Source organism: Aythya ferina, assembly GCF_964211825.1.
Source record: "Aythya ferina genome assembly, chromosome: 10".
Classification (NCBI taxonomy): domain Eukaryota; kingdom Metazoa; phylum Chordata; class Aves; order Anseriformes; family Anatidae; genus Aythya; species Aythya ferina.
In genome coordinates, this window is record NC_140306.1 from 3,092,430 (window position 1) to 3,116,087 (window position 23,658).

The 23,658-nt window shown below is 40.6% G+C and overlaps 1 protein-coding gene across 11 annotated transcripts in view; it reads right to left on the minus strand.

Moving 5' to 3' along the window:
- The window catches only part of CHL1 (cell adhesion molecule L1 like), a 153,579-nt gene that overhangs the window by 69,023 nt on the left and 60,898 nt on the right, over positions 1–23,658 (minus strand). For all 11 annotated transcript variants that reach the window (XM_084531343.1, XM_084531350.1, XM_084531347.1 and 8 more), the window contains 5 exons: positions 14,073–14,262; positions 11,820–11,925; positions 10,598–10,788; positions 1,903–2,025; positions 714–884 (listed from right to left, as the gene is read on the minus strand). In XM_084531343.1, the coding sequence (XP_084387469.1) occupies positions 714–884; positions 1,903–2,025; positions 10,598–10,788; positions 11,820–11,925; positions 14,073–14,163 (682 nt within the window). In that variant the 5' untranslated portion in view covers positions 14,164–14,262. The remainder of the gene's footprint in view (positions 1–713; positions 885–1,902; positions 2,026–10,597; positions 10,789–11,819; positions 11,926–14,072; positions 14,263–23,658) is intronic.

Here is a 23,658-nt window from a genome sequence, read left to right on the forward strand (position 1 = left end):
AAGAGATTGAAGAGAAAAGGGGTGGCTCTCTCCAGCTGGTGTAAGCTGCCTTAGCTCCATCAGCTCCTGCAGGGCCTTGCTGATTTAATGCAGCTGAGAGTGCCCCAAAAGCAGCTTGTCTTGCTGCCTTGGGCCATCACAGAAGTTGCTGCTGCTTCTGAGGTCCCAACAAGGGATTTACAAGGCTTGCTGCTGACTAGCATCTCGTTTTTCCTTGAGGAAAAGGGGAGGGACAGTTGTGCCTTCTATTTTTTGTGACACGTGGTGAAAGCAAAGGCACAGAGGTCTCCAGGGCTGAGCCTGCAGCCTGGTCCTTGGGCACTGTTCTTCCCGACCTCACTGCTGCACCCAGAGCAAACAGGCCTGGATCTAGGGACAGAGAGACCACAAAGTCCTCGAGACCCCACTAAAGTCCCATCAGAGACCCACTGGACCACCAGAGAAGCAGATTTCCCTCATGCACCATCATCTTTTACTGTAGGGAAAGCAGCAGAGAGAAAAGGCTGCTTTGGGGCCCCATCATATACAAAAAGCATTTAGCCCTTGAATTTAGTGCTAGGACAAGGTTAATAATGCAGGAATAAGCACAGTAGCATGCTTTTTCTTCAGAGGGAATCGCATCAGAGGCACAGGGCACACATCTGCATTCACTGTTGCCTGGGGAGCTAAAAAAGAAAAACAGAAAGCAAGAAATAACCCAGCCACAGACTTACAACGGGAAACCTTCAGTGTCATTGGCATTTTCTGTACAATCGTCCTCAGTCTTGGAAACGCTGCAAAGCAACAATAATCACTTCGACTGTCATTTTCTTCCACGTTTGCGAAGTAGAGATCTCCCTTAAGGCTCATGGAGACCCTTTCATCTTGCGGAATGTGCTGCAAATCTAGCAAGAAAAAATAATTATGATATGGTAATGATACTGAGCTGCTTCACCAATATGACTACTAATGCTCTCCTGTCATATGTTTGCTTCCAGATACAGAATTTAACTTTGACGTGAAAGAGGCAAAAAGCCCAGCCCAACCCATGGGTTATTTATCAATATCCTATATACAATGCTGAGGGCACAGCTCCTGCTCAAGTCAAAGGAAATGACCAGCACCTGTCCCTGATACAAAGGCCTGCTGCAATGCTGGTATGGAGGTCACCATTTGCAGATGTCCCCTATGGCCAGTCTCCCAAGCACTTTGCTCTTCTTTAACTACGGATGAGGGCAGGACAGAATTAGTATGGACCAAGGATGCTGTACTGTCTCATTGTTGATCCAGCCAAATGCAGGTCTGCGCTAAATATGTATGTCAGGAGTAGCGAGGCTGCCTCATAAGATCAGAGGTTTAATCTGGCACCCTGTCTCTGCAAGTACTTGGTCAGTGTCAGAAACAAACCCTTCATGTCATGGTGCTACTTTGCTGCTCAAGAGCCAGAAATTCTTACAGAATACAAATGCTGCAGATGTGACAGAAAACCACAAAGAAACAGTTATGCATACCTGGGACAGAAGGTTTTTTTCTTAACATAAATTAACCATTAGTTTATGTAAAGAGGAAAATAGTAATGATAGACATAATAATATATTGACACATTTTACTCTCTACTATAAATGCAGTAGGCCTACTTACTGGTAAATTTACTTTATTTAAATTTATTTACTGACATTTAAGCTTTCTGATATTTAATATTTAATAATATATTGCACCAATGTACTCTACAATTTAACTTTGAGTTATGTAAAAATATAACTCCATTCCCAATTTTTCAATTTTGTTTTCCAATATCCAGATCTTTTTCCTAAGCATTTGCATAATTACACTCCCATCAGTTATAAATCTGTAATGAAACTGCTCTGGAAGACAAATGTTTTGAGTCTCCTTGTATGCATTGTGTGCAAATTGGTTACTTACCAATATTCATCCAATAGATATGCAGAGGTGGGATGCCTTTTGGGGGGTTACAGTGCAAGATCACAGAATCACCATGCTCTACATCAAGGGGCTCAATTTTTTCCTTCGGGAATTTTGGTACACCTGTACAAAAGCAAATAAGTTCCTCTTTTATTGTTACCCTTTTGAAAATTTCCCCTTTAATATGGTCCTTAATGAAATATTTACCTTAACATCATCTTTTGCATTCTCTGCCTTTAGTTACTACCATTTTTTACAAGTGATACAGGTTAAGATTTTATTCTACTAAAAGCAAGATTTTTTTGCTAGCTTTATTCATTCCTGAAGTTTAACATTTGTCTGTGATACCCATGAGGTTTGCTTACGATTTATTTTAATGCATTTATTTTTAAATGCTTTCTACAGTTCATTTATTTGCACTAAGAGGGACAAGTAAAGGCCACAGAGAACTGAAGTGGGAGTCAGACATGGGCATAGAGAATAGGGCACAGGTGGATCCCTGGAGATACGAGATCAATCTGGGAGTACAGTGTCTTTTGGGAAGTCCTGGCTAAGCAGTAGTTCCCAAGAAGCCACTGCAAGTCAGTGCAGTTGAGGACAGACACCAGGCAGCTATTCTGCCTCGTGGCAGGAGTCTTTCTGTCTCTTATCCCTCTCCTGAATTAGATGAATTCTCCTGAATTAGATGAATGCTTCTGTAAAGACAATATTGCCTCCTCACCCCCTCGGGTGTGAATTGTCTGCTGTGCAGACCTGCAGCCTTTCTCAGCAAGGCACAGGTACGGGCTTTGCACAAAGGAATACACAGGGGTGCACAAGGGAGATATTATTATTAAATATAGGTTCAATAATTCATGGATTGAGGACTTGATTAACACCTAGAGTAAGCAGACTATTCGAAGCCTGAATGGTGTTTGGTAAATCTGATCAACCTGGATGGTCTCAGCAGCCCAAAATGCAATTGGAGCGCATCCGAGCAGAGAGGAAACTGAGGTGAGCTGAAACCCACCCCAAACCAAGCACTTGGAAGGCTGCAACTCAGACATTTCTGCAAAGAAAGTAGTCTGCAGAAAGCAACCACTCCTTAAATGAATTTAGCTAAGACAGTTTCTGGGCGGACACTGTCTTCTGATTTCATTCCAGGCAAATTTAAACTCGTGAAAGTTTCAGTTCAGACAACCGCATTAAACAGTAAAATTAACAGCAATTAAAAGCTAAGGAATGAAAGCATCCTGGCTGTACAGAGCCAACTTGGCACAGCAAATATTGCCATCCTGGTGTTCAAGTCATAAGAAGGAACTCTGATAGCAAATTTAAAACATCAGTGGTCCAGCAGCACTGCATGATAGCTGCAGTGTCACACAGCAGAAGTCAAACCAAAGAAAGAGGGCGAGAAGCATAGGGCCAGGACTCCGAGGATCTTTTATTCATTTAGGATTAGTGAACACAAAAAGAAGCAATCCCTACAATGCTGATTGCCTGAATGTAGATTGGGCATAGATTTTATCACCGGAAGGATTATTAATACAATAGGAATTCTTAGGAGAAACAAAATGGAGCTAATGAGCATAACACATTCTGTAGGTGGTATTTCAGATAAAGGAGGGAACAATATGTGCAATAACCTATAATCCTCAATTAAGCCTTGGAAAGTGCATCTACTGACTGCAGGAGAAGGGGAACATTTTCCAGTAGGAAAAAGCCAATTTGTTGATCTAAAGCTAGCTTACTTTTCCCAAAAGAACACCACTCTCAACAAAGGTAAGAAAGCTGGATCAGGTGAAGGATAAAGGATTTCTAAGGGACTAATACAACAACAGCAGGAGGCCAGCAAATAGACCAATAAGGAGATTACTTATACAGGGCATTGGAAACTTTTATTCAAACCCATTTTCTGCCTCATTTGGCAAAACAACAAAACATGGGTCTCCAATATCCCAACTGTGTGCCATAGCCACTGGCCTTTTCAGTCAGTTTCTGTTGCCAATAATTAACTAATTATGGGAGAAGACAGTAATTCCCACCAGAAGACAGTGAAAAATCACTGTCTTGTAGTCAATAGCTGGTAGTGCAGGTATTCATCTAAGTGTGTGGCCCAAATGTCCACTTTGGTCCCTACTAGGTGAAGCAGCACCATGAATTTCAGTGTCTTGTGTCTCTAATAGATACCTGAACCATGAGGTGGTCGGGGCTCCTGTTTTTTTTTTTTTTTCCGTGCTGTTTTGTTTCGTTTTGTTCGTTGTGAAAAACATTGAAAAACTTCAATTTCCCCTCAGTGTGTAATTTGGAGTGTTTGTTGTGAACTCTTAAAGTTTTGCTAGAGAGGAAAATTCAATTTTCATAACAAATTTCTGAGTCAAACCTCCTGACAAACATATTTACTTGCTGGTGCCCCATTGGTCTCAAAGACTAGAAAAATGATTGCTTCTGAATTCTGCATGAGGAGATTTATTAAGACTAAGAAGCTAATATCACATTAGGTTTCAGCTCTTGCCCATTAGTCTTCAATACATACATGCAGGCAACATATTTTTTTACCATGCTCCTCTGTTTTAATTAGTGGACATTTCAGAATCAATCACTACTGATTTGTGGCCAATCTCAGAAACTATCACAACCAAATTAAGCTAGAAAGTACCATACAAGATTAATAGTACTATGAAAATGTTTAATACTGTATGGAGTTATCAATGCAGCACATGGACACTGTAAATTTACAACCAATTGATCTCTTTGCAGTGATACCACTAAAAGTGTCGTGTCAATCCTTCATGCAATTCCCAACACACAGATATAATGAGAGAGGCCACAGCATCCAGCATTGCTCCAAGTGTTACATCACACATATCCATAACACAGGGGAGAACAAAGTTATTTAATGACTCTGAGAAATGCTTGCTGAAGTACCAGTTGGAGGACACTCACGACACAAGCAATCAAGTGGCATGTGTGAAACAGCCACAGGGAAGACAAAACACCTGACTTCAGTTATGGAAAAATCTTCTAAAAGCATACCGCGTTATATAAAGTTCTCAAAAATTCTTGGGAAAGGCGTCACTGCCCAAGTACTTTTTTCTGCCAGGGCTCAACCTTGAATGATGTACAGCACTCAGAAAACATAATCACAGTGCTTTGACAGTGTGTAAACCATGGAAATGAAATATTTTCAGTTTCCAGAATCATTTGTGTAAGGAACCAGGCTCTGTTAATCCCTGGGGTGACTCAAAGTTTAATGACCAAACCATACTTGAGATTAGGCTGAAATACCACTGACGAATTAGTTTGGCTGAGAGAAATTTCAGAAAGGAGACTGGGTCAGGTCACTCCCTCCTATTTCTTATCTGTTCAGAAAATGCAGTATCTCAATGAAAAGCAAACAGGAGGGAGAACAATACAATGCAATATAAAACCTGAATTTGAGTTTAGCTGTATAGAAATATGGCAACCTGAGTCATGGTACACTGGCACCAGCAAGATTGCTGCAGATTTACTCATGTATCTATTAGCACATTTCATCATATAGCTTAGTTCCTGTCACACTGCTACAACTACAGTTGACTTCACCCAACTATAAATATATTGAGGATGTGAATTTACACCAGTTAGAGAATTGAGTGCATTCAGTCTGGTATTCTATATGTTTCTGGGAAAAGCACTGAGAAGTTGAACTGAAGGGAAAGGTCTTCTGCAAGTAACTGTAGAAGTCATTGGGACCACTGCATCTTGTTCCTACCAGCATCTGATGTAAAATACGAGTTGGCTCATTATGATAAGTCAGTAATTAGTATATATTTTGGGAAATCATTGTAGGAAGACACCACTGTATGTGAGGTCTGTTTTTATGACTTTCTCTGTGTATATTGTTGGAGATGTGTCCTGTACTAGATGGATGTTTAGTCTGATCCATTGTGGATGTGAAGTTCTCCCCAACTAAATCTCTAAAAGATATAATGGTGAGGGAAAGTAGAAATAGTCAAGAAATGTCTACATCCTGGAAATTCCCAGCTCCTCTGAAACTTCAATTAACAGCTAAGCAATTTGTTATACATATTTATATCTTGTGTAGTGAACAGTTAAACATATCAAAGAATTAAGAACATCACTTACAATCACCAGCTACATGAGTTATACTGAATGCAGCCTGGCAGCTCCCAATACGCATCTCAGTACATCAGTTGTTAGTCTGGTCCATGTTGTACAGGCAGTAGTTATATCTGTAATTTCCACTGCAACCTTTGTACAGTTTATAATCTGCTTATTTACAGGGTTTGTTTGTTTGTTTGTTTGTTTTTTTAACTGCTGCATTACATTGAAAAAGTGATGAAAGTCTGACCATCAGCAAGACCATGGATGTCAGTCCACTCACTCTCAATGAAGTTTTTATGACAGAATCAGTGAAGTCTGTTATTCTGTGTAAATCTCTCTCTATCATCCTTTCCAAAATGATGGTCACTAGCAACAGTCAGAGTGATCCTGATGATTTAGTTGGCCAGAAAAGTTGTCAGATGTACAGGTCACTGGTTTAGGAGGTAGGAAGTTTTAGTCCCACTATGTGAAAATTCTTAGCAAATTTCTCTCTTTTGTTTTCTGTTCTATAAAATGAGTATGCTCTACTGAATGCCTTCACAAAGTGTGTTACTGAGATCTCTTATTCTAGTATTAACTCAATATCTTCTGATTACTTTTTTTTTTTTTAATTATTATTATTCTTATATTAATATAGGCTTGGATTTCCTTTGGAGTGTGAAACTGACACCCTTGCCTTAGCATAGGCTGCCCCTGGACAATTTTATGTTCAGGCTAGGTTTCCATCCTCAGATCTTTGGTCCTTTAGAGCAAAGTCTTTAGAAATCCTGAACATAAATTTTAACGGTCTACCATGAACAGTCTTTTACACTACAGTTAATTAAAAAAGTTGAAACCCTACTTTTTCTCCTTTTTCTGGCATTGGGCCTACTCAGTAATTCAAGCAATAGATTCTCTAAATACAGGAGGAGGGGAGCTGAAGTCTGTGTTCTCACCATTTAAATTCATTTTCATTCTGCATGTATCTGGTAACAATCTGGACTTTGTAAATCTTGACAATCTTGATACCCCATTTTCGCCACTCTCCCTAATGTCATCATGTAGGGGAGGTGTGGTGTTTTCATTATGTTGGTGACATTTAGCGATCATTTCTGCTGACATTTCTATTGCTTTCTTGGAATGACTACTATGAGTAAACAGTCTTTTGTTCTCCTTTTCAGCAGCAACCTTCCTTTCCTTACAGACTCGGTATTCTACTTCTGTGCAGTGGAAAAGTAATTTATGAAAAAACTAACCTAGTCTGACTTGCTGGGTTTTCTTCACTTCATTGGCATAGTGACTTGCCAAGTAGCTTAAATTTTACTTGAATACAGCTGGCAAGGCACTGCAACCTCTGCATCATTATCATGAATGCATGTAGTGATCTCACATGTACCAGTCTCCACTTCAAAACTTGTGGGTGAATAGAGGTAATTTTTCCCAAACTCTTCTGTGTCTGATTGCTTAATTTACAACAGTTCTGTACACCAGCAGATCTCTTTCACTTGAGCAGAGCTGTAGACTATCCAGCACTTTAGAAAATGAAAGGTGTCTTCTGTTCTCCCTGAATCCTGATTTAATTTGCAGTATCTACATTGCACAGTTAAATGAAAGAATTAATGGCAGAGAGTATGAATAAAAGTAAATGCGCCTTAAAAGGTGTGGGAGTTGGTTAAATACCTTTAACATATTACCTGCACAATCTATTTATTTTCTGGATTTAGAACTTCGCATGTGGTAACACTGAAAATCCTCTCATATTCATTAACAAGCAGGTTTGTAACTTCTCAATTAATTTTTTGAATTTTACCACCAGTATATTTAATATTTATTTAAGCTAGTATAGACAATTTTTCATTAGAAGAAAAAATTATCTGCCTTAGATACATATTCAGCATTCCCAGATAAAAACATTAACCAGTTCTTGTTTTCCCTTTTTAAGCATCTCGTCTGGTTCTATTGCAATGGAGCCCTGGGGTGCCAGTGCTGCTGCTGGAGGTGACATACTTCCACTGAAACATGACAAGGAGGTCTTTAACTCTTCTAACAATTAATGAGTCTGAGACACTTTGCTTAATATAAGAAGCATTAACCCTATTGCCCTGGCCAGGCTCCAAAGTAAATAACTATGTCCTGTCCAAAGCTCTGAGTGTCTGCATCGCTCTCCTGATCCTGCCTGAAAATCCAGTTGTCATCTGGTACATAGCTGCATTATCCTACCTGTAGAGACAATGTAGATTACTAGTTCAGTAAGTTTTAACCTACTGTCCTAAGCCTTGTGCAGCTCTCTTCTGCACTAGGAATGCTAGTCCTTTAAAGCAATTGCAAGTTAGTGGAGACAAAACAATATAGCAATATACATGCTCTTAATAATTCCTTACCAAATGTCAAGCAGTAGGGAATATTACACAATACAGTGCAACATGAAATTAATTTCCCAAGGAAAAGAGAAGAAAAAAAAAAAAAAGAAAAGAAAAGAAAAGAAAAAAGAAAAAAAAAAAAAGAACACAAACTGGCTAAAATGAAAATAAATCTTGACTTTCATGCTCACAACAATACATTTACACATTATGCTTAGCAGCCCTCCCACAGGAAAAATCCCAGCCCCTGCGATGTTTTTTACTTCTAGCATGACCACAGTGCCACCACTCCCCCATGCCTGGCTGTGCCTAGAGTACTTCTCAAAATTATTTACAATGACAAAGACATGCTATAAATGATTATGCATGTTTCTTATAGCCCATTTCATCTGTGCTGAGTTGCTAGACATAGGCTTTTATAGCCAGGTGGACATCTGTCAGTGCAAAGCATTAGAAGACAGTGGGAATGCATCCCTGTGTGGACACACCAATTCCACGTGTTCCTGGTGCTTTCAGATCCTTTAGTACCAACATGTTGTAGGAACTTAGAAATGTGTGATCAGTCAGAGACTGAAAAAAACCTCCCCTGCATCACTGGTTCTCTCTCACACACCTACACCACATATCTGTGCTTACCCTCCTTCATCACATAGACACTAAAATTCCTTGTCCCTTCTACTCCACTGGGAAAGTACTGCCTTAAATTTCCCTCTTCTAACTTCATGAATGTCTATCCAGAATTTATGACCAATTGTGTCTTTATTGTCCTCAGCTACTCCCAAAATACAAGTGATCAAATGTCTTGGTACAAAGCCACTGTAGCAACATTGTCCTAACCAATTCCCAGCAAGATGACCTTAAGCTTTTTACCAGTAAATTTCATCCCACTTCCATAACGCCAGTCCTGAAAGTCACCCAACTTCCCCTTTGCCTTCTATGCTAACGATGGAAGGACATATTTCTGTAATCAGTGATTTTAACATCTATATCTTTGAGATAATTTCCCATTCACTTCCAGGACTTTAATATTCTCCCCGTAAGTATTTATATTTATACCATACCCTGAATGCTACTGACATCGGACTAATGAACTCACAGTTGAATATATCACTTTCTCCTGAGTTTTCAAACATTTGCATCACCTGCTGTTTTGCAGTAATATGCTACTATTTCTTCCATCCTCCCCGAGCTTCTGATTTTATGCTCCTTGCACTGAGATGGAGGCCATACCGTCTTCTCAATTTCTGGTCACTCAGTCAGGGTTGACAAGCTGAAATATTATAGCCTTATGACTCCTAGCAGCTTTCACTTTCCAATAAACATTTGGAAAGTAAAAACGTCACATGGTTCCTAATTTTTTATCAAATACATTTCTCTAGTATTAGGAAGATGACTTCAACTCAAAAATTTTCCCCAAATTTATTTTCTCAATGAGATTTAATTCCAACCATTTTTGTTTTCACTGACAATGACTTCCTATTCCTTTATTGTTCACTGTTTTTAATGCATCCTTTTCATGATTTCATGATTTATGCCATTCTTTCTTTCTTTCTTCCTTCCTTCCTTTTTCCCTACCTGTTTTCTCTCACCAAATATTTTATTTTCTATATATTGATGATGTGCTGGCATCAGCTCACACACAAATAATGTCTGGCTAGATTAGGTAGAGAATTTATCAGACTACAATTCTCATGAATATTTATGCTTTCTTCTTTACAGCAAGAGCAAAATATTAGAAGTGGAAGCATCACAAGAGGAAGTAGAGGCTTTAAGTAAATACAAACTAGAAAAGAATTCTTATGGGTTTTATGGAACAGGCAAAGCAAGTGCTTTATAAAAGCCTTTAAATAGTCAAGTCAAAGCAAATAATTATTTTGTCATTGAACACCCAGTTCTTCTGAGATGGCTATTAAAACATTTATACTAATTTACCCACTAACCCCTTCCTCTAGAAGCAAACTGTGTTAGAAGATACATACACAATTTACTCAGTTGCTTTTGTGTTCATTAAAGGTTGTAAGGAGCATCAGTATCAGCACTTGGAAACCTGTAAAACCATTGTTGTTGTCTGAATGCCTGAACTCGGATTTTGTCATTCAGATTTCTGGCCTCAAAAATTGGAATGAAATAAACATTACAGGTAGGACAAAGTTTTCCTTCCAGTATTCATCGAATTACAAACCATACATGTTTTTCTATATATTGCATTGGTAACTTTCCATAGTTTTTCATCTTAAAAAGCATAATGAAAGTAAAGCAAAAGCCCTTACTTGGAACAATTAGTTCAATTTCTTCTGACATGGCAGTTCCTAGTGCGTTGGATGCATAACAACGATATTTCCCTTGAAAATTGCTGATGATTCCATGGTTCTGAATCACAAATGTCCCAGAGTTGTTAAATGTAATTATCCTTGGATCAGACAATAAATTGAATGGTTTTCCATCCTTAGTCCAGTTAAAACTGAAAAATAACATAAGTGTTAAAAGGACCAGTCACAGTAAAGTGCACTACAGTACAAAACCACTGGTAAGTATCATTCCAACACTGCAGTGTCAAAACAGGTAAAATAAAAAATAAAAATAAATAATAAATAAATAAATAAATAAAAGGAGGTGGAATGTACACAGTGCTGCCATAACTTGTGCAAGCTATTGGGCATGTCTCTGTTACTGGACACTTTACCATCACCAAATCCAGGAGAAATGGAGTAGACTACTGAGGTTCTCCTAGTCTTAACATCAGACACATGGTTTTGATGTTACTGGGGTGTGATTGTGATGAGTGCCTAAGTATTGGTCATAGCTCAGGTATCTCTGACCAATAGTCAAAGGAAAAGGAAATGAAGAAAATTTAAGATATAAATCTCCATTCATAAAGAACTTTAAAATGATCAAACATTTGATATTAACATAACAATTGCCTTTTTCTTATCAAGTTTATTTTTTTTTTTTTCTGCAACAAGAGGAGGGGAAGGATTAAACAGCAAAAAATGACATGCAAAACAGTTGTTACTACAGCCAATACACCACCCAGTGGTGAAAGTCTCAGGAGGAGCTTTTATTACGTTATTTTTATGTTTTTATTAATCACAAAATGTATTTGGTATTTTTAGGGTTGCTGTGGAAAAGGCAAAAGACCCACTGCAAAACCCCTGTCTTCTGCAGCATAGCCCAGCCCAGGTCATGTGTATCATGGGGTGAACTTGGCCTGTGATAGAGAAGTGAAACACCACCTAACAAGTAAAAGGCGTGTTAATATCTAATCATGTAGTGAGTGAAAGAAGAAAACAAAAACAAAACAGAACAAAAACACACACAAAAAAATGGCTCAATGGTCTAAATGGAAACACAAAGTTTAACCTCACCTTGCAATTACGAGCCAGTTCCTGTACACCACCTGTTCCTTTCCTCCTCAGAAAATGAATAATGTTTGAAAAAAGCTAAAAGCAAACCCAATTTCTACTTAGTTCTCCAGGTGAAAGCAGTACTTACGTGGGCTGTGGATTTCCTCTAGCTTCACATTTAATTGTAAAGTCCTCATCGAATGGGTAGGCAACCTGGGTGTGAGATTGCTCCGTGATTGTTGGAAGCTGTGCAACTGAACACAAAGAGGCAGCAGATTAAATCCCTTTCAAGCAAAACTGATGAAGGTCTTTCTTTGAAAGGGACAATATCAGAATTGCCTTACTGCTGCAAAGAGCGAGGCTTGCTTTAAATAAAGGATGACGATCATCATCTTCCTGGCATTGACAGCACTCTGCTCCCAAATCTGCACACTTCTATGCCTCAGCAGCATGAGCTGGAGCACTGACTGCACTTGGTCATGCCCTCAGTGAGCACTGCTGGTGTCTGCTTCCATGTATAACCATCCCATCCAGACAGAGAAGAGAACCTTGGGCCATGCTAATGCCAAATCCAAAGCCAAATCAGATCTGGAGTCTAGGGCTACAGCAGGACTGACCTTTCAATAACCAGCTGCATGCCTGACAGTGCAGCTCCCAACGTGTACCACACACTTGTTTATAAACACAGCAACTCAACAGCCTGTGGCTTTCACCATATGGAAACCTGTTTCAGTAAGAAATTATGAGGCAGAACTCACCCCAAAAATATCCCCCATGAAATAAGCCCACACATGTATGAATATCTTGGTTGTCAGCACTATCTTGCCTCCTGTTTATTCCATGGTGAAGTTAATAGCTGTTTTTTTTTATACACAGATTTACAGACACAGATACATATGCATGAATTAGCAAACTTCTGTCTCCATCCTGGATAAAATTACAAGGAAATCTATCGGCTGCACGGATGACTTAATGCACCCTCCAGAGCAGACGAGCCACTAGCAGTCCCGCAGTTACGCAGTGATGTTTCACTAACTTTTCTTTTCCTAAGGAAATTAAAGTGTTGCAAATGTCTGTGTAACAGAGCTGCAGAAAGGAGGATGCACCCTGCTGTGGAGCAGGGGATAATAAGATCATCATATTGTTATAGGCAGCCGTGAAGAAAATTAACATCTTTGGTTTCTCTTTTAAGCCTAAGAAGCTCAAAGCTGAAGCAAACCGGGGTATCCGGGGTATCATACCATACCATGTGGTCTCAAAGCCAAGCACTTCCAAACCCACCAGCTCCACAGATCAGCCATAATTCCTTTTTGTTAAAGCATAAAGTGCTTCATTAAAGCACAGAGGGCTCGATGTTTGTGTGTGTGTGTGTGTGTGTGTGTGTGTGTCCCATGTAGGTACTTAAGGACAGTGGTTGCCCAGACAGTTTGTCCTGCGCTTTTCAGTCCCAGCTCCACTTCTGCTCTACTCGAACACCAAGAGCCACTGTGGCACCTTCCTCTAAAACACTTCCATCTACTTCACTGGTAAACAAGTTCAGGTAGCTTTAGGAAAATATGCTACAAACCTGCTTGATAACCATCTCCTTTGCAGCCAGGGCTCCTGGCAGCATACAGCCCACAGCAGGCCCAAGCAACGCACTGCAGAGGGTCCATGTCCTGCTCTGAGGCTGCAGCACCCAAAAGTCTGCAAAAAGCTTGCGTTTCCTTCTCCCTCAGCATAGTTCATCCAAAACCCAATACTGTTGAATTTTGTTGTACCCAAAAAGCAAACAGTAATCCTCCTGGTTCCCCTGGGCTTTGGTATCCCACTGGCTTTCATGGGGTTGTCCCATACGAGCCTTATCCCATATTTCCCATGTACCGAACACACACCAGCCATGTTAAACAGGCAGTTTGAATGCTTCCCTGTCAGAGATGGATAAAGCCAGTGCTCCCCAGGGTGGTATGTGAGCCATAGGAAATTCTTCTCTGGGGACTAATGTACTCCCTGAGACATACACCTGCTTCTTCTTCAGACTGAAATGGCAGGTTGCGAGACAAGTAAATAAGGCTGTGTGTACACCAACCCAGCTTCAGGGAGATTTAGAGCCAAAATGAGGAATCTACGTGAAGGACAAAGCAGAACCCTCGGAGCTAAATAGTGCATTGGATCTTGAACATCAGATAGATGTTATTAGACAAGTTTACTGCTGCATTTAAACAAGACCAAACAAAGTGGCTTATATTTTTATCACTTCTGGATTTCCCAAAGGCCATGTTATGGCAGAATTAAATTCAAAAGGAAACAACTGAAAAGTAGGATTTAATATTTTTTTTCTTCAGGGAAAGGTAAAAATGAAAAAAAAAAATAGGATACCAAAACAAAACAGCAAAGTGTTCAGGAAATAGCTACAACTCACCTGATAACGGTATTTCAATAGCTGCTGCCAAACTCAGTACAAAGAAAAACAGGCATATGGTGATCCTTTTTGTGCGTAATAGCATCTCCATCACTCTTCAGTAAACAGGGAGTCCAAACAGAATGAGAGATACCTTATGCTTCCTCTCACCATCAATTCAAATCAGATGTAAGGATGGGAAATTGGACGTCTAGCAAGGAGAAGAAAGAGCCATATTAGCTTGCAATATTAACTTGGTTTTAACGAGGTTACTAAATTAAAGCAATGCTTCAGGATTTGCAGCTAAATTGCACAAAGTGGTACTGTTTCCTCTCCTCTCCCCCCACCCCCTGGCTTTGGGAAGGCTCTACATTAAATCTCTAACAAAAAATACTTGCAAAAAAGGTACATATCAATTATAGCACAGAACTATAATTATTTTTTGCTTTGCAATTAAAAGCAGGTATGGCTTAAAACATGGTATATTTGTAATCATTCCAGTTCATAAATTTTACTAATGAGAGTTGTGCAAGTTGGAAAGTAATGTAACAGACCTAATGAGAGAAATTTAGTACTTTAATGACCTTACTCATAAATCTCACATGTCTTTTATCTTTCATTTATGTCTAAAAAAGGAGGCTTAATCCAATTTAGTTCATTAATAAGGACCAGAGCATGAAAACTCCACTTTTGCTCTATAATCCCAGAACTACTGCAGGTAGGTTTTACACAATCCATTGTACATCATTAGGCTCTGCATTACAAGGCAAAATTGCCAGGCACCAGCCAAAGAAGAAAAATTTCATCTCTAATGAGTGTTTAAGTGCAACTCACAGAGGAGTAAAGGAGAGAGAGCCCTAGAAATGTAGGAACATGGAGGGTTTCAGTTATGAGCACCACTTGCAATATCTTGGTGAAATATTAATGAGCGCATAGTATGCTACCAGGATAACTTTTATTCCTTCAACCTTCCCTGGAAATCAACATCTTTGAGACAAAAATCCCTGGTTTAAGATTGAAATTGGCCAACGAGAGGGCAACAGACAGACATGATAATCCCATAATCCTCATTTGTGTAGAAATGAGGCTAAAAAACAGATGTCTTATAAGTATCTTAGGCACCAAGCATTCACTGGTGGAAGAAGCTGGCTGATCTGCTCAGTGCTTTGCTGGGCAGAGAGGAACAGCACAGACGGGGACAGGGACCCACTATGTGCAGCTAAGATAGCATCCAGTAGCAGCAGCACACTGGTTTGTGGCAGTAGAAATTTCCTTTGGCTTGATTCGTCCTAGTTTCCTGACTTGTGAGGAAGAGGCCCTTCCAAAGCTCTGCCCAGTAAAATCCTTATTCCCTGCTGCAGCCCAGTGTGTGGTGGGCCCACATGGCTGGAGACACCCAGCTCCCCCAGGTGCCGATACCTGATGCCTGCACAGCCTCAGCCCACGTGGGACTTCCTAGCGCTCAGGCCCAGATCTACTTCTGGAATTTACAGTGACACAGAAGCTCTGACAGCAATCCCCCAGCCACACAGCTGCAGTTTCTGTTCACAGAAGTCCGACCAGGCTTGCTGCTCAGGTGAAGCACTGATGGCAGCATGGTCCTCTTCTTCCCCCACATGCTGCGGGCGCTCTGGGGCCTAGAGCAGCAGCCGCTGACATTGCAGAAGGCAGGCAGCTTGCTATGGCTGCAGACCGAGGAACGGGGAGTTTCCTTTCACATGAATGGCAAAAAACATTGTACAGATTAAACTCAAGGAAAAATATGATGGCCCTCAGCGGATGGACAGGTGGAGACATTCCTCATCAAGCCAATAACCAAACTTAGGGTGATGTGCAGACAGGGCCAGCAGGCACCACGTGCTTTGTACAACAGTCACGGTTTGGCTCTCCCACTGAGCCTCAGGCCCACAGCTCAGCTGAAATTGCCAATTCCCTCACCAACTCACAGACCTTCTCTCCCACCTCCAGCACCCGAACACCCCTCAGTCTCTTCCTAAATCACTGACCCCAGCCATCTCCCAGGCTCCCCCATCCATCCCAGCCTCGAGCACTGCCACATACCCAAACAGGCAGTGCAATGCTTCGCTCCTATGATTATTAAACCCCAAACCAAAATTTCTCATCTTGTGCCAGTTCCTAGCAAATGAACAATTTATCTGCTTAAGCAATTTGGAGAAATAAATGAGGTAACTGCACAAGAACTTGGCAGCAAGGGGCGGGTTTCGGTCTCAGTAGTGCCAAAGCACAGCACTCTCCTGGGGGCCAGTATATGCCAAATAAAAACCTGCAAAATCTTGACCTTGGTAAAAACAACAGCTCTGCTCTGCAGGGAGCTGGAACAGCCCTGCAGCTTGAGTTGGATACCTGTCTTTTTTTTTTTTCCAGGAATCCCAAATTCTCCTTTGTTCTCCCTAGGAGTGAGCTGCAGCATCCCTTGCACTGGGGTGGCAAAAGCTGATAGGAGAAAACCTTTCCTCAGCACAACAAACAAGAATGCTACAAGAAACATTACATTACTGATCCCTTCTCCTTTTTCCTTTTCCCCCTCCTCCCTATGTTTCCCTCTTCCGTCAGCCTCAGGCTTAAGTCAAGTAATTTGAATTCACTGCAAATACTTATCTGTAGTTCCTTACCTGCAATTCATTATTTACTGTGCTGTTTGGCTAATAGTAAATACTGATTGCTCTAAGGACAGCTCATTTGTTTGTTTAATGAGCTGCCTTTTACTTACAGTGAGCGAATCTTTCAAAATATCAGTATTTGTAAGGAATGATGCAGTTCCAGATTATATTATTGTATACCATTGCTCTCAGAAACACACAATACAAATATTGGACAACTAAACAGCAAAAGTAAATAAATAAATAAATTCCATTTATCTCATAAACCTAGTGAACAATTTTCCCTACATGTAATTACTGCATTAAAATTGCTCATAAACAGTAGCAGAATGACAGCCAAAATTCCCAGATTAGGGGTCTAGTGCTTCCAAGAGAAATTACATTGTACTATTAAAAAAGGCATCAATCTCAGCTATTTGTTTCCCTCTTAAAATATGCAAGATTTAGTTGCTGTGTAAATTCTGTACAGTGCAAATATTAATGAAAGTACTGAATTCCCACAGCTTAATATTTGGTACATTTTTGAAGTGACCTTTTCATTAGCTAGAATCAAATTTAATTTCTCAGTGACATATATATTACAAGATTGTTAAATAAAAGCTATTGGTAATTAGAAGTTACAGCCTTCAGGGGTGGCTCCAGTCACAGAACAGCAGAAGAAAACTCTGGGGAAAAAAAAAAAAAAAAAAAAAAAAAAAAAAAAAAAAAAAAAAGTTTCCTGGTATGAGATATTAAAATTTGGTTATTTAATTAGACCATATGTTGCAAGATAAGTGACTGTATAGCACAGGAGTTTAATTAAGTACTCTAATTCTTGGATACAGTCACAGATAAAAAAAAAAGAATCCCAGCCTGAGTGACAGACTTCCCCCATCTCAGAAGACCAGCAGCTTCTCTAGATTCCGATTTTCTTTATCACCTCCCACCAGGTTGGCAAAGCCACCCTCTGGCATCCAGAGCATCATCTAAATCCCACTGGCTGGAAGACACACCTCTGTGCTCTCCATGCCCTGAGTAACAAAACCTCCCTGCTTCGCTAGTTAGCTGAGAACGGCTGATATTTATGCTAGTGAAACCTGAAATGTAATGCTACAACTTCAACATTTATGCTGCTGTAGTATTTCAGGGAAATAAAAAGTGCTACAAAACAAACAAAACACAACAAAACAACACTGCCTGCAGACTCATTCATGTGTCTGGATATATTTGGAAAGGATGAGAAGGAATATTCATAAGGATCCATCCTTTCACTTCAGGTGTCAATGTTATACATGGCTTTTCTCTTAAAAGTTTTTGGATGTCTCAGTGCACGTAGCAGTGAGAAGATAACCGTCAGCAGACTCCATAGCAGTAACCTATTTTTGGAAGTTGTTACTTCTCAGGAAAGTAGTCCATGATGCAAATTCTGGAGGTGATTAAAGTAATCATCCAAATCAGAAAGGGTCTTCCTGCTGTGGTAAAATATTTCCCAAGCAAGTACTAGGCTGTATCATATAGACATGAAGACTTTTTTAGATGCAACCTCACTCCCAGGAGGGTTAGTGAGAGGAGCCTGAGCATTATTTATCTTGCCAAGGACTTTATGAACATTATTGGACAGCACAAGTAAAGTACAAGCTTTCAGTGCACTTAGACAACGTCTCAATTTTATTTTAGAAAAAGTGTTTCAAACATGATTTCAGCTATTGTACCTTCCCAAATTTGGAATCTATTAGTCTTTAGATTTTTCAACCTCCCAAAACAAAAACTAAAAATGTGACAGAATGCATATAAAGATTGAAGAAATACGCATGCAAGGCTGTGAAACATTTTACACAAGACAAGCAGGAGTAACACTGATGATTCAAGAACCAGTGTAAGTAGTACCATGAATTTCCCTGGGACAAAGATTTAAGAAATAAGTAGGGGTGTGGGGAGCCTGGCTTGCCAGGTGCTGTTTAGCTGGAGGAGAAACCAGGCAGCAGCTAGGAGCACCAGACATGATCTCACTGGCAAGGTGGGGCTGGGAAGTGCCGTACATAAGCGTCTCCTGTCCCACCGCCTCCCCACAGGGGACCATTTTTGCATGTTCCCTGTCGACTCCCAGCTGTTTCCAGCAAAATCGTAAAATGCAATTCTCCCAAAGTCTCTGCACATCACACCCTATGCTCGCAAACCATTTACAAGCTGGCTGTGAATGGTTAATGTTTTCTCTTGGTCATCATTCTGTCCTTATAATTGCCCAGCACCTGACAGCTCTGATTTAATTTGTTCTGTATACCTAGCAGCTGAAGAGCTGTACTACTAAATCATTGAGTACAAGCATCATATTTCTTAAGGTCTTGCACATCTTATACATGCACACAATGACTGAAAACTACAGAAATGGGCTTCTAATCAGTACATGTGATCTGCTTGTTGGTAGCTGCTTGTCAATGCAAAGCCTCACTTCTAGGATATAGAGGCATTTATGAATGTGAGATCTTCAGGCTTTTCTAAAAAACATATATTAAAAAATGATTCCCTCATGCCATTTTACCAATATGATTCATGTAACTTAAGATTATCTGAATGAATTATTGCTTACATTTCCATTGTGCACTTTGGATGTCTCCCTTCAAGTCTGCAAGCGTTTGGTTTTGCAACCAGTGTGGAACTGGGCAATGGATGGTATTTAAACTGAATAAATAATACATCAGTACCCATTTAGGTCTGGCTGCTGAACGAACCTAATGCTGACTGAACTTGACCTGGCCCTGCAGAAGATCATTTGTAAACGTAAGCTGAGCGACCTTAAATAAAACTCCCCACCTCTGTATTTGCTCTCTGTGAAAATTGTGTGAGCAAGCTTAAGACCCAGAACATTTGATAAAACACCAGAATTGATACAAATCACACAATGGCTGAAAACAAAGTTCCTGTCTGCAGCTGCGGATATTCATGACAAAGCCTACTCAGAAGGTGGCTGCCCTGCAAGGCCTGTGGGGGCAATAAAAGCTCAGAAGAAAACCCAGAGTGGAAATCAATCCCTAGTTCAGTTTAGTCATAAGCAAAGAAATAAGTATTAACTGTGAACAGTATGTTGTTTATACTAAATACATCATTAAACTTTAGTTTTAACAGCATGGACATGGCACATACAAGGAAATCAAGATAACTGGTAATAGGGTCGTTCCTACAACTAGGCACATACAAATCTAAATGCCCCATAGCCAAATGCTACCATTATGGATGTTCTTAAATATGTGAATAAATAAAAGCTTGTGCACTAACTTACGGAGAGTGGTGACGTTCACCACTGAGCCTAGCTGATGGGACCTGCAAGGGTCAGCAGCAGCACTGCAGAGCGCTGCTCCCCAGGTGCGTGCATCCTGCTGCTTCCTACAGCTGTAGGATGACCTTCTGAGACAGGTGGTGCACCTAAACTTTCATCCATAACATCTACCAACAGGTCTATCTTCCACAAATTTAAGTAACTTTTTTCTTAATTGATGATATATTTTGATCCCCATCACCTGAGACAATGAGTCCCTCATTCTGGGCTCTTTCCACAGTTCATTTTCAAAGTGGGTCACCTGGTTCGCTCTATGTCAACTGCCACGTGTAGTTTTTAGGAGCCTTGGGGAACAGCCAAGAGCATGAGGACAAGGGAATATTGCTGCCTCGCGCTCACATCTTCCCATCCTCTAACATCAGCAACTAGGACATGCAACACAGACTTTTATGGCCTGCCATAAAAACATTCCTCTTGCGGACTGCAGAATAGCCCTCATTATTTTAGGCACTTAGAGCCAAGAAAACACAGAAAATTAACAGTTACGAGTTGAGGGACCCAGAGGGGCCGGGCAGAGCTGAATGGGGACCTGCACGCTCTGTGCAGGGCAGGAGCAGCAACTCCCAGCCACAGGAGCACAGGAGCTCCCTGTAACAGGTGAGTTTAAGTCTATAGGCGTGAACTTGGTCCTTTCTTGAGTAGGAACACATCTGCACCTTTGCACTTAACTCCTTCTAGCCTTCTTCTAGTTTTACTATGGCAGCAACCTCTTTTTTTTCAGGGGAAAATCTGGATTTAAGATAGTGTACTTGAGCTTTACATTCTACATCCTGCAGCATAAATTGCTTATGTAAATACTTTACAAACTTCTGAGAGATCTACAATGATTTGATTAGCAATTTTTTATGATATCTAAAGTTAAAATTAAATTCAAAATATCCTACTGTAATTTTAGATTATATTTCTCCATCACACTACAAAGCACGCTTTAGATAATACTTGTACAAGCCATCATAAAATAAGGCTCTTGGCTTTATAGATGCACACATTTACAGAGGTAACAGCAGTCTAACCCCCCAAGTATATCTGTTACATCACCCTTTCCTAAAGGCATTGCCATACATTTATTCAGTAGTTGTTAACCAGTGGAATCAGCGTGCTTGCTCCAGCACCAGCAGATAAAGCTGTAAGGGAGGAATGGTGTACACATGGCTTTTTCACAAGCCCACAGACACACAGTGACAGTCACTCCCCCGTGCTGGTAGCAAAGCAGCAGAGATGTGAGCTTTGGGGATATAGCTGAAAGCACACCAGCTGGTTAAAAATTAAACCATAGTCTGAAGCTTTTTTATTATTATTTTAAACTTGAGACACAACATGTCCTAAATGAGCTTACCACATTTCTGGCTGAAACTCGTTTCATATTAATCAAAATTTTCAGCAGTGATTAGCATTTCAGCTCATAGGTCAAGCATGAAGCCCAAAACAAAGTACAGTAGCACCAGGGCTGAATGACTGGAAATGACGGCATGTCAGCCAGGCACAAAGGACATAAAAGCAGGTTGTGGTCTGTTTTCAGATGAGACTGCAGGAGACAGCCTCCTTGAGTGGAGGCAATGCAAATCCTCCTGGTTTCACAATGAATTTGTGGCAAAGGCACTTTGTTCTTTCGCACACTCATTCTCCTTGTTTCAAAGTGGAGAACAATAGGAAAGTCATTAGCTTTCTCATGACAATAGCAACAAATGCCTTATAGCAGAGCAATGCCTTCAGGAGGATCCCTGCCTCACCTCGACACCCAGCTCAGGCCAGGGGCTCTGCAGAGCCCTGGTGGGCTGGAGGTGTGGGCAGGGTCCTGCACTGCAAAGTTCCCCTGCAGCCCCAAGGTTTAATGAGATTGCTCATTCCCCTGGAAAGCCTGGGTAAATCAGCACATCCCTCTCCCAGTCTCCTGATGGGAAGTTACTGGAGAAAGGCTGCATTTATCAGGTAGTAAAAGAGGGGGGAAATTTACAGCACCCAGGAGCTAATGGGCTGTGTGAAGAGTGTGGCATGCGCGTGGTATGGGGGCCATCCCCGTGGCAGGAAAATCACCTGATGGTGACAGAAACCACTGCAAAGCAATGAAGTTCCCACTTTGTGTAGTGATTTTCACAGCATGGGGCCATGTTTACTTGAGAGTTCCCTGCGCTTGTAGCAAGGCGACAATGTGCACAGGGAAAAAAAGGTATTTAACTGCAAGGGAATTACCCTAAAAACAGCAGCAAGCAGCAATTATTCCTACTTGTTTCATTAGGGATGAATTGTTTCTGATGTATCCCAGACAGGTGAACTGTCCCTCTCTTGCCCCAGGTGTGCTCACTAGATCCCAAGAGGAGAATCCCATGAGCTTGCACGCATCAAATCCTAAAACCAAAGGAGAACTACCACAATGATCTCTTCAGAGGCACATGAGAAACTGATGGAATGAGTTTTTGACTGGGATCTCCACCGAGAAAGAAGTTCATAATCTTAATGGAAGTGCCTGAGATATTCTACTAAATAGCATAATATTATAATTTATCAGGTCATCATTTTGCTTTGATGGCTTATGTTAATGGAAATCTTTTGTATCGAGGTTTTCAAGGGAATGGGGTTGCTGATAAGGTGAGGATTACTTCTGATCGTGGGCAGCAGGGACTGAAAGTTTTCTGCACTTGCTCATGCATCATTCCTACTGTCATACTCTACAACCAGAGGAGTTTTTAGCTGCAGTAGTTACTTCTCTCCATTAATGCCTTTGTTCGGAGTACTGAATCAAGACATCAATCAACTAAAATGAAGACAGTTAGCTGACAATATATTGAATGTATCTGCAGCAGCTCTGAAATAAAGGAAAAAGACTAATTCTGTTTCTCTTTTGGATCCATGTTCATCAGCCCTTTCACTACTGAGAAGACAGAGAAAACCAGTTTCTAGTGACTGCATTATTTTCAGGTGATAACACAGAAAATCTTCGTCCAGATTTGAATCCAACTAAGGTGCCTAGGTACACAATGAGGAGAACGGAGAATCTTAAAGTTAAATAACAATGCAGAACCGTGGCCTTCATTACTCATTCAGCCCATAACATGATATTCTTCAGAACAAGTTGTACTAATCAATTACATGCACATTGGGTAAAAGCACTTCCTATGTTGTGCGCATGAAAACTGTATTGTACACTTTGCACAGAGCTTCTATAAGCACTGTGTGTGTTAGGCACCTTTTTCTCTAAAAATTGAAGAAATCATAAATACTGTTAATTGTGATGTTTTTCATCTCATTTGCATTGCACCACATAGATAGATCCATTTATTGCCCTGTAATCCTTACCCATAACATCTCGCTACGCACCTTAGAAATGCTGATCAGAAAACAACTCAGAAAACCGCAGAGAGGAGTCAGTTATTAAAAAGACAAGCACTGCACGTGACATTTCATGCACTTTATTCTCAAATGTCTCTGACTTGACTTCTGCTTCTTCATGCTCCCTTGCAGCTGCCTCTGAGCCCACAAAGCTCCCTAGGGCACAGGAGAGCCAAGCTGCATGGCTTCACTTCTTACAGGTCCTAGTGTTTCAAGCAGCTCCCCCCAACACAGACAAATTTTCACTCAGAGGGTTGTGGGGCACTGGCACAGCCTGCCCAGAGAGGTTGTGGATGTCCCTTCCCTGGAGGTGTTGAAGGCCAGGTTGGACGAGGCCCTGGGCAAC